This window comes from Vanessa atalanta, chromosome 16 (assembly GCF_905147765.1).
Source record: "Vanessa atalanta chromosome 16, ilVanAtal1.2, whole genome shotgun sequence".
Taxonomy (NCBI): Eukaryota; Metazoa; Arthropoda; class Insecta; order Lepidoptera; family Nymphalidae; genus Vanessa; species Vanessa atalanta.
The window spans coordinates 1,681,955-1,694,418 of record NC_061886.1 but is presented as its reverse complement, the minus strand read 5'-3'; the positions used below and the strand labels follow the sequence as shown (position 1 = coordinate 1,694,418).

Here is a 12,464-nt window from a genome sequence, read left to right as displayed (position 1 = left end):
AGACTAACTCACCTCCGAATCAAAGTTGTCATGCGGCTTCAGTTGCGCAGTAGGTCTTGCGAACTCCCTGCGCGAATAGAACACGTTCTGCACGCGGGAGTGTCCTGCGGTCTCCTGAGCCAGCTGCAGCACAGCACGCACGCAGCGGAGCGGTGTTGTTTTACCGCAGGTCTTGAGGATCCAACGACGACGGGAGACGAACATGCTACTCTCACTAGAAGAAAAAAAACCCCATTAAGAATGATCATTTAATTCGTTTTTTGTTTTTATCGAAAATAGGTAAGGTAATAGCTTCACTTTAGGTTTGGATATACAGGTAGGGGACGACCAAAGAAACGATGGATGGATTGTGTGAAAGACGATATGATTAGAAAGAATGTTACTTGTGAGATAACGTATACGATAACGACAAAGAAGTATTAAAGAAGAAGACATGGTGCGACGACCCCAAGTAAAATTGGGATAAGGACAGGAGGATGAGAATGATGAGGTAAGTAGATGATCACCATCGCCCTAGATATGGGCGCTGTAAAAAAATATTAAGCATCTCCTACATCGCCTTGGGAACTAAGATGTTATGTCCATAGCGCTTATCTAAAAAAAAAACTATCAGGCGTCTATGTATGTAATGTCAATTATTATTATGAGGTATTAATTGCGTTCTTATGTATGTCACACTTAGATAACTTTATGTATTGACTGTTGTTGTATATGATAAATAAACAAGACATCATTAGTTTCATAATTTTCATCATATACTTATTTAGTGCACTAATTCCAGGGCGTTACCAATTAAGAGTAATTGGGCTAAGAACTCTGACCTTGTTTCTTTGTTTCCTAAAACTTATTGATGTTAACGACCACTAGTAGATATACATACATATACTAGTTGTCGTCGGTCGATATCCTATCTTAATTCATTGCAAAAGTTTATATAACGTTTTTTCTATGTTTTAATTGGAAAAATAGTAAAATACTACAGATAGAAAAACCAAGCGAAAGTATAATCGCTTTTTTGAGGCAAAAGAAACACGAAACGTGTATTTGATTTTATGTTTCTTTTTTTTAAAGGAAGCTTTTATTTGTGCCGAGAGGGATTATTTCGCCAATGTCACGTGCGATGGAATAGACACAACGAGATTGAACGATACGGTCGAGATACAGACTCAATTTAATTTTCAAGGCATAACAGGAGTAGATTGATTTTATGTTTGACAAAGGCTTCTTATGTTATCGGTAGGCGGACAAGCAAATGGGCCACCTGATGGTAAGTGGTCACCATCGCCTATAGGCAATGGCGCCGTAAGAAATATTAACCATTCCTTACATCACCAATGGGCCACCAACCTTGGGAACTAAGATGTTATGTCTCTTGTGCCTGTAGTTACACTGGCTCACTCACCCTTTAAACTGGAACACAGCAATACTGAGTACCTACTGCTGTTTGGCGGTAAAATATCTGATGAGTGCATGATACCTACCCAGACGGGCCTGAACAAAGCCCTGCCACCAAATGAATTGCTAGGCTATCGTGGGTTTGACATTGTCAGGATGACCATAAACAAGAAATGATTTATTTTATTTAATACTAGAAACCAAGATTAATGCCCGCTTATCTTAGCACGAGCGATAATGATATGCTAAAAATATATATACCCTAAAGCACTCAGGAATAATGGAGCTATCTACCCGTGATTTTTTTTTAGAATTGCATCATTAGTATATTACTCCCTACGTACAAACAAGTAAAATTTTCCCTCTTTAGAATATTAGTAGAAAGAATAGGATAATGTATTTGTAGCACTTGTTATGTATACATTTCAGATTTCTGAACTTTTTCCTTCTACACACTTTATATATTTAGTATATGTAGAAACACTCAAACATTTTTTTATGATTTTTAAAGGTTGCAAAGATTACTCTCATAAGATAAAAATTTCGTTATTTATGTAAAATTATAATAATGGTTTAAAGTTCGGTTGCATGGTTTGTCCGTAAACTAACAGATGAAATTAAATAAAAGCTTGTAGAAAATAGTAAACACTGAGCTCCTTGACAATCTACATTCCGAACAAATTAATTTAATACTTTTTGTAAAGTGACGAAAGTGTAAAAAATACAAACTATCTTAAATTAAGAACGAATTAGACGATAAAATGTTGAACATCTTGTACGAATAAGAAAAAATCGTAGATGATAATGAATCTAAGTCAAAAAGTTCAAGGCCTCTATAGATGATAAAATATCCTGGTCCTCAAAGTTCGACTAAATTCTACATAAATATATCCGATATCGAACAGTAGCAAAATTAGGATTGATAACGTAAAGGACAAAGGTTAACATAATGTTTATACACGATAAATATATAATCTGTTTCGAACAACCAAAATAAAATTGTCGATAATAGTTCGATCAGTGCTATTTGAACTCTGAAATCGTTCGTCAGTGTATACGATAGTATTTTTTTTTTCTTAATTGATATACGTAAGAGTCTTATCAAAATGAGCATTCGTTAATTTGATGTTGGATATTAGAGACCTATTCATGAACTCTCGGACATGCGATAATATCAAAATACTGAAATATTTGTCTTTAGTGTAAAATGTTATCTAGTTGATTTTTTTATATCGGTAGACGGGTTTATGGGCCACCTGTGACCCCTTACCATCAGGTGGCTTATTTCTCAGTCTACCTAACGATGCTATAAGAAACCATAGACATTAACTGTAAGAAATATTACCTTACATGAAAAATCGAACATTTGTTTTGCGATTACAGTCAAACTTTTACATAATATTATGAATTATTATTTTAAAGATATGTCATAACATTGGTTTTTGTTTCATATCTTAATAACGTTTATTTTAGTTTCCTTGAGTTGGAACATTTCTGCACAACATGGTCCAAATGATAGAGGAGTTTTGTCTCGCAGTGTAGATGTGTTTAAGCATATTTTTGCATATAATGTGTGGAGAGATAAGTCGTTCTTGAATTATGCTAATCTAATTATACGAGTAAGGAAAATGTATTGTATCCGTTGCCTTTAATAATAAATACGAATACAAAGTTAATATTCTTTATACATATTTTTTTATGAGCGGTTATAACATTTTTATCTTAATCGAAGGTTACGCAATACTATTCATAATAATAAAACAGATATCAGGGACGCTCAACCGAGAACTTGTATCCGCTTCACTTTTCACTTTAATTATTTTTGTGGTGTAGCTGTGGGCTGGTTGTGGTCTCAAACATGATAGAGTAATGGCGATTCAAAGGAAAAATGCTGAGAGAAAACCCACCATTGTCAATTAACGCACACATGACTAATAGGAGACTGCAGTAGCTATTTATAATTTTTATTTGTACACTTCAATGTAAATAAGTATGTATATGTTTTAACAATATGTGTACAGGTGCGGACTGAAAATCAGCTTCGTAGCTGAGTCCACGATATTTTCACCGGCGGTTTTTTAGTTCATGTACTTTGAAGATTTTCTATTTATTTTATACTATTTTCAGGTTTCAAAAAAAAATATTATTAATTATGTTAAGTTTTAGGTAAAAAAAACTGGCTTCTAAATTTAAACATTTTTTTTTTAAGAAAAACTTATCCCGTTTTAATATTCAAAGGAGTAAATATTAAATAGACATCAATCATCCGTTATCAGTTTTTAAACAGCGTTGCGTAACGTTATTATCGTTTATTGAAACAAATCACTTGCTATTGACTCGAGTGGACCGTCTGAGCGTTTACGTCTGGGTATTTAATGCCTATTTGTGATGCTTTGTCACATCTAGATACTACATATCTTCTCAAGATTTTTTTTTTGAATTCAATATCCTACTAATATTATTAACGCCCGGGCAGTAACTAGTATTATATAAATATATTTCCTTTTTAATGTATCATGTTGTGTTTTGAGTTTAAATGTGAGTGAGGCATTGTTACTACAGGCACAAGAAACATAACATCTTGGTTCCCAAGGTTGGCTCATTGGCTATGTAAGGAATGGTTAATATTTCTTACAGCGCCAATGTTTATAGGCGGTGGTGAGCTTCAACCAGGTTGCCCATTACCCATACGCCAGTCTATTTTATATTAAAAACATTAATAACACTGACAGTGTGATACACAGATATATGTATATATTATATGTTCATACTCAGAAGTCGAGATACCGTACATCCCTTATATTTTTTCACATTTCTACCCATATTTTCCGTATCGAAGATCTATAGCTTATTCCAATGGCAGGACTTAAGAAAAATAAACAACTTTGACCTTGAATCGAGGTGACATCACGATTATGGATTCATAAATGTCAACGCTGTTATTGTCGGAACCATGGGAGAAATATTAAATTGGATAATTGGAACTTGAAAAGAACAATGTATTACGAACTATTAATTCATCATATCTTTAAATTAATCAAGATAATAAATAAAGATATATTTAAAACAAAAACTTTTGCAGTACATTTAAAAAAAATGCCCCAAAATAACTAAAATTACTAACATTCTTATTTACCCCTCTATTTAAGCTTAAAGCTTGTGCTAGGAGTGGGGACGGAAATAGCCCAAGGGGTCAGGCTCGATCCTGCGTTTTTTTACATCGCTGATGACTCTTAAGCCGATGTTCTTTTGACAATATTATCAAAGCGTATAGAAAATATAAATCTGTGATTTGTTAATACTGGTGTTGCCATTGGCATAATCATTCAATAAAAATGAATATCAAATCAAAGTATCCGATTCACTAAGATAATATACATAATAGCTTATCAGTTAAATCTTATTAATCCCATTGCAATGAATCGGTTGACCTCGTTATGCATCGCTTATCAGTTGTGATAAGCTCACGTAAGTCGTATTACCACGTGGAAACTAACAGACACACGGAGATAATACGACGGTGAGAGTTAACGACATATTACGATAAAGAAAGTACAATATTGTAGCTACAAGTCTTTATAATGTATAGCAGAAAGGCTGGCTGAGTTCAGTACGTTCGTATATAAATCAAAGCAAATATAGGAAAAAAATAGATACTAATGTTATATTAATATACAATGTTTAACAAATTACTAAAAGCTTGTATTGTTTTTAACCGTCTCTAAAATTTGTGAATAGTCATTGCACCCATAATATAATAAATAGACAATAAAGATAATGATAATGATGACGACGAACTTAGACGATTTCGCCGACATCGGCCATTCTTTTGAGAGGGTATACCAACTTCTCATCACATAATATAGTGCACCAATGTGTGCGCAGATATATTATACGTAATATTTTAAATGTGGGAGTCTGTTTGTCTGTTAGGTTTTCACGACTAAGACTAAGTGTACGAAGCAAGCTTGAACTCCAAGGACTGACGTAATCTACATTTTTTACCACTTAAGCGGATTATGTAAAGGGTTGTGTACATAAGTTCTTGAAAGATTTTTAACACAAAATAATCTCCAGCCGGTGAAGCCGCGGGCTCAGCTAGACCTATAATCCTTATCCAACACGACCGGAAACAGTTCAGGCGTAAGACTGTATGTGATTTCCGAGAAACGGTACTGCAATACCAACTTAAGAACACCAAGTTACTGAGAAAGTCTAGATCAAAAACGTAATACTTTTTTATTGTCTGGTCCGAGGTTTGAACCTGGTACTTCAGGACATGACTCTTGAAGCTCGAGAGATGTTATAGAAAAAGAGAAACGTCTAGAATTGTATCATAGCGTAGAATAAACTTGTCGAAAGAATCTACATTTCAAGCCGGGGTTAGGTTTATGTTCGTCAACCTTATGCTCCTGTCAGCATCGCTGAAATATTTCATGATAATAGTTTAAGTATTTTAAACATGAAATCGTAACAAATAAACTCATTTTCCCATTTATAATTTTCGTAAGGATCCTATAGAACAACTTTTAAATAGACCGTATCTAATATCTACATAAATAAAGTATACTTTCATTTGTGTAATAATTTGCAGAACTTATATGTAACCTTTTTAGATTTACAGTACTATTTTCAATAGAAAAATTATTCCCTTTGCCTTAAAAAAAAAAGAAATGGAATCAATCAATCAAATCGTAAGTCGCAACAGTAGGGCTGGCGATGGTATAACTGCGTCACTCGTGCAGCGAGCGCGCAGGCTCCGATCAATATCGTCTTATATATGCACTAGGTACGGACTACGGTACACTGATTAGGTTATACGATGGGTCTCCTTGTTTGTAGCATTCAATTTATAACGCACACATGTACTTTATCATAAATCAATAGAACTATTCTGTAACCAACTCGAAACTCACCGCCGAATACATCGCGTTTCAGAAAGTGATATGCGATATTGACTGTAATTGAGTATGTATTACCAGCACTAAAATTAAATATTATAATATAAGATTTCTTTGTTTTGTAAAATTAACAAAACTTTTAATTAAAATCAATACCTCAACAATAACCATATATATATTAAAATGTACTATCATATTTTACATTTATTAAAATGCTTTTAAAATTAACCACAATTTAAAATTAGCCGCGCTTTATAGATTAAAGTGATTTAATTTTATAGTTTCACATATTTATTAATCTAGCAACACCGAACTGTTTTTTAAGCATTGATCATTTTACTTATGATGAAAAAAATTATACAAAAGTAATTAATATGACATTCATATGATATACGTACTCTTTTTAATTTTTATAGTATTATATATAGTCCTCACGGCTAATTTTGGTCATAACAGCCGTGCTTCTGGGTGACTAGCCACATGTGAGTGTGCTCAATAATATGTTCTGCACATTAGTGAGTGTGTAAATTCAGGTTAATTCTCTATTTCATCACACTAAGCACTGTTGTCTTCTGAAATACAAGCTGCTGATGTTTTATTAAGAGATAGACTCAGTGACTTTCCACAGCCTTATAAAATAGCTTCTATACCAGCTAGGGTATTGGAACGAATAGCAATATTAATTACGTTATTAATCTTTATTATACTCGTATACTACACTATAGCACCCTGTAGTCCAGCTGGGCTCCTCGTCCTTGGTTTCGCGCTAATTTCACCACGCTGCTTCAATGCCGAAAGCCTATGAACCCGCAATCATCGGCTAAGATGTACGCATTCTAACTACTGGACCATCTCAAACTCGCGTCTACAATATTAAGACACTAGGCTTACACTAGGCTTTTAGTTTCCAATATAAACTTTAAAATCAATATCAAAAGCGACTACGTTAACCGTATCATTAATATCATCAAAACTTCCGACAAGACAGATAGAAATAGAAAAACATGTAAGCTTATAACGGCGATCTATCAAGTAACACGTGTTACGTCCACGATGTATGACCGTGGCCAAAACGCGTTTCTGCAAAACAAATACAATTAGGGCTGTCAATCCTAGAAACGCCGGAAGACTATTTGATTATGCCATAAAAAACAAAAACGTTTCGTGTGTGTTTTTTTCCACAGATGTATTACCCAATGTTGGCGTTAAACTAATAAATAAAACATAACATTCCAGTTATTTTAAAATCAAATTAAAATAAAAATTCCTAATTTATGAAATGTGATTTCCGGGTGACAGCCCTAGAAACAGTTTAAAGACTTAATGAGGTGATTGAATTCAAACATTGTCAATACATAAAGTTTATTGTCAACTAATCGATTCAAGGCGATAAAGTGTATAAGGCGCGTGAAACTGTTAATTATATTCGTCTAGTATTATATACATAATAAAACACTATATATTGATAGAAATATCATCAATTTTTATGTCTTTTTAGTTGTTATTTGTCACGGCGAATGTTGTCAACAAATATTTGATAAAAAATGCGGGAGATTAGTGTATACAAATATGTACCTACACAGGTGCATAATGAGGTATGCCATGAGAGTCTTGTTCGTTTGCCAAATACTCCATAAAAAAAAAAATTCTTACAGTTCGACTCAAGTTAATTTAAATCACATCATAGGCAATAATCATAATGGTTACCTAATGCATCCATAATTGTTATAAAAGAGAAAAATTGTTCTTTATTTTTAATAATTTAGTTACCTTTTAAAAATTTATTATAGCTCCTTAAAAAAAATTTTGTCACAATTATAATAGCATAAAAATAATAATGTTAAAATGCTAATCCATACAAATATTTAGTCACACAAATATTAATTTAATTTCCGAGCAGCAGATATTTTTGGAAGTGTTGCCATTATCGTTAACAAATACATTTAGAATGAGCGAAGTCACAGGTGTTTGTAGGGAAATTAATCACAATGAACAGACACTAATAAAGAATATATAAAACGACTACACCAATATACATAAAATTTAAATCAGAAGATGCATCGCGATTTGGAGAAGGTTTTAATATATATTCAAATATAAGTATTCGCGCTTCAGAGTTCCACCCGCTTTAAATTTAAACTTTAAACATGATAAGCGTTAAATTCATGTACTTGTATTGAAGACTTAATTTAATTTTTAAATTCAGAATAAAAAATACATTCGTCATTACCAATTTACTACCAAACACTGATAAATTACATAAATACGTCAATACAGTAAAAAAAAAACTATTTTATTGGCTGCCAGTATCGGCAATATCAACATACATTATAATAATTTTCGATAATTATTATTTGAATGAAATTATTTTCATTCTCAACAAGAACTTATACAACGCTATGTCAATTATCATATTCCACCCTAAAATAACAATACTAAGTATAAACATTTATTTCATAACATTCAAATTTCAATCTCGTTTTTAGACTAACGCACTAAAACGAATGTTGCATGCCAGAAATATCTGGATACACTATCTTTGTATAATATTCAAGGCAATATATAAATAAATTATTAATTTAATTAATTAATTTATTAGTGGCAACAACATAATATTCATAAGGATGCATCTTTACGATTCATAATATAACAACCAGAAGTTGGCAAACGATCATAATTTATTTTAAACTCAGTGAATTTATCAATCGTGATTTTTGCAGATGACACAAGCCGATAGGATGAGCCACGTGACGTTGTCCAGTGTCTCTTTGCAATGATCATGACTCGCGTTGCCAAAACGATGCTAGGTGTTAAACAAAGTTAGAAAACTTCCGCTAGTTTGTATTAACGTTGGATTAATGTCTACACTGTCTATTAAATGGATACATGGAATACATGCCATGCGTTGCCAAAACGAAGCCAGCCGTAGAAATATGTTCGCAAAACTTTCGTAGTATCTACTTCAGATTATACGTGGTGTCATTATTTCTGATATCGACTCGTCTTACGTTGACAACAATGCTATTCGTTGGAATAAATTTAAACAAATCCTCATTTTGTATTTACGTAGAATTAATGCCTTCTATGCCTATGAATTCAACGTGCCCTTCGTTGCCAAAACGATGCCAACCGTATTTTGGTTTACCCTACTGAGCTGATAGGACTAACTGAAAGTTAAAACTTGGCAAGCTTCACTGAGTCGTTAAAATGCTAAACATTTGTAAACATTACGCTCAGCGATGGAAAACGTTCGGAAACCAACCAGGAAACAATTTATGTAATACTAGCAACCCGTCCCGGCTTCACATGGATTCAATAAGGGTGTGTTTTCTGTACAATATTCATTAGAGGTGGAGTTTCATAAAATCTCCTCTCTCTCTCAACTCCCAGTGTGTCTACACCTTATAAGGACCTACCTGCCAAATTTCAAGTTTGTAGTTTGTAGGTTTCGGAATTAATCAGTCAGTGATATTTCGGTATTATATATAAAGATTACATGTATCAGCTAAGTTACCAATTATACTATTTATACAATCTATACATGTAATAAAATTGGAGTGTTTGTTTCTAATATTAAAATAACCGCGTTTTACTAAATGCATATGTATGTATGTATACACGGTACATAGACCTAAATAACATTTTATACAATTATTGTCTGTCTGTTTGTTTGTTCCGGCTAATCATTGAAACGGCTGGAGTACTTTTGGATTTTGGCGGGACTTTCTCTGGCAGATAGCTGATGTAATAAGGAGTAACTTAGGCTACTTTTATTTTAGAATTATATATAAAAATATTATTAAAGTCACGCTTTTTTATTAAATTCAAACGCGCACGAAGTCGCGGGCACGGCTAGTAATATAAAACAAAGACTTAGCATACATAAAATCAAATAGGTAACATTATACAAACAATAAATGTCCAAGAAAGCAATTAAACTCATTTATGATATCATATAATAATTCAAGCTCAACAATCTTGAATGGACATGAGTATAAATATGAGCTTGAAATCGTCGTCACGGCCTTAACATTATCAAGGTGAACGGGTCGAGTTGCAAGATTAGCGCTTCACTGCAATTTCTTGGTTCGGGTTGCAGGTTACGTAAGGATTTATATGATCGAATGATTCTGCTATTTTTAATATTTCAGTTCTACAAATATCGAGATGAATATCCTGAACGATTTATATACTGTTTGCCATTATTTTAAGACTGAATATGTTTATTTTTGTACATACATTTTTTTTAGCATTAGCAGCCCGTAAATGTCCCACTGCTGGGATAAAGGCCTCCTCTCCCTTTTGAGGAGAAGGTTTGGAGCATATTCCACCACGCTGCTCCAATGCGGGTTGGCGGAATACACATGTGGCAGAATTTCGTTGAAATTAGACACATGCAGGTTTCCTCACGATGTTTTCCTTCACCGCCGAGCACGAGATGAATTATAAACACAAATTAAGCACATGAAATTTCATTGATGCCTGCCTGGGTTTGAACCCGAAATCATCGGTTAATATGCACGCGTTCTAGCCACTGGGCCATCTCGGCTCACATACAAATAAGTTCAAATCTTGTCAACTAAGATATTATATCCCTTGTGCCCGAGATCACAATGGCTAATTCAACCTTCAAACAGAATCACAAAAATACTAAGTATTGCTGTTTGGGCGCATATTATCTAATGAGGTTTTTGTCGAAGCCTCTGTGTCTGGGATCTGTCATCCCGGACAGGCTTCCACAAAATCCTACCACCAAGTAAAACAAAACCTGAAAAATATATATACTCAGTGTTGGCCAAGATTTAAAGACATGATATGATACATTATGAAACGGCCTAAAACAACCAACAAAAGTATGCAGGCCTCATCTTCCGTTGAGGACTTTTGTAGTATTTCCATCACGCTACTTTAGAACCGGTTGATGGATACACATATGACAAATTTAGTGCTTCGCCGGTTTTGAACTCGTATTGGATGAGATGGCCGTGGTGAGAACGCGTGGATCTTAACCGATGATTGCGGGTTTAAACCCAGACAAGCACCACTGAATTTTCATGCGCTTAATTTGTGTTTATAATTCATCTCGTGCTCGGCAGTGAAGGAAAACATCGGGAGGAAACCTGCAATGTGACTAATTTCTACGAAATTGCCACATGTGTATCCACCAACCCGCATTGGAGCAGCGTGTTGGAATTTGCTCCAAACCTTCTCCTCAAAGGGAGAGGCCTTAGACCAGCAGTGGGAAATTTACAGACTGTTAATGTTTTGTTATTGTTATAATGGATGTGTAGAACCTTATAAATAGAGCAAATAAATCCTTCCTGTGACACGGTTTCCTCTTCCTATAATAAGATTCCACTGTTATTTTTAACTCGGCTAATTGATATGAATCTCATGTAAAAAAAACAATGATAAAAAAGACATATCACTCAATACAAGATTAAATGAAGAGTAAAAAAAGCGGGAAGTCAGTATTAATCGATTTCCAGGTAGGATTATAAATTAAATTGTATGTGATCGATATAAACTATAATTGAAGTGCTATAGAGCAACAACTGATTTCAATGTCGGTTTATTTGATAGAATTCACTTTCCGAGCCGAGGGTAGCTCTATATTTAGTTCGATAGTGTAACATAAAGGTTCAAAAGCGCTTCTATGGGCCTACTTGAATAAAGAATAATTTGATTTTAATTTATTTAGTTTATTATTACTATTATACTATACATATATTAATTTACATAATATATAACATATATATTTGAAAGGGAACGGCATAATGCCAGTTTATAAGGATTGTTCGTATGAGATATTTTATAAACACAGAAGTTTAATTGATAATTATGTATTGAAGGCTTTGCTGGGGACGTATGAAGTCGTTTTTGTTTATACTTCATTGAAACATTGAACATTGATTACAGTAACAACCGTCAAATGTTTCACAGCTAAGGTTTGGAACTAAAAGTAACACGCTGTCAATAGAGGTACGAATTTCCTCACGATGCGTTCTTAAGTTGAAACTGAGCTGGATCTCTTGGCGGATTACTTAATCAAAAAATTGATAAGAATAATAACGTGGATGTAAAAAGCTGATGTGATGAATGCATTATTATTTAGTTAACTCGTTTATTGAGAATGATTAAGTGAGTGTTTATTTGTTTGTTACGCTA

At 33.6% G+C, this 12,464-nt stretch overlaps 1 protein-coding gene across 1 annotated transcript in view; it reads right to left on the bottom strand.

Moving 5' to 3' along the window:
- The window catches only part of LOC125070004 (S-adenosylmethionine decarboxylase proenzyme), a 35,572-nt gene that overhangs the window by 7,909 nt on the left and 15,199 nt on the right, over positions 1-12,464 (bottom strand). The window contains exon 3 of the mRNA XM_047679669.1: positions 13-214. Coding sequence (XP_047535625.1) covers positions 13-214 — 202 coding nt within the window. The remainder of the gene's footprint in view (positions 1-12; positions 215-12,464) is intronic.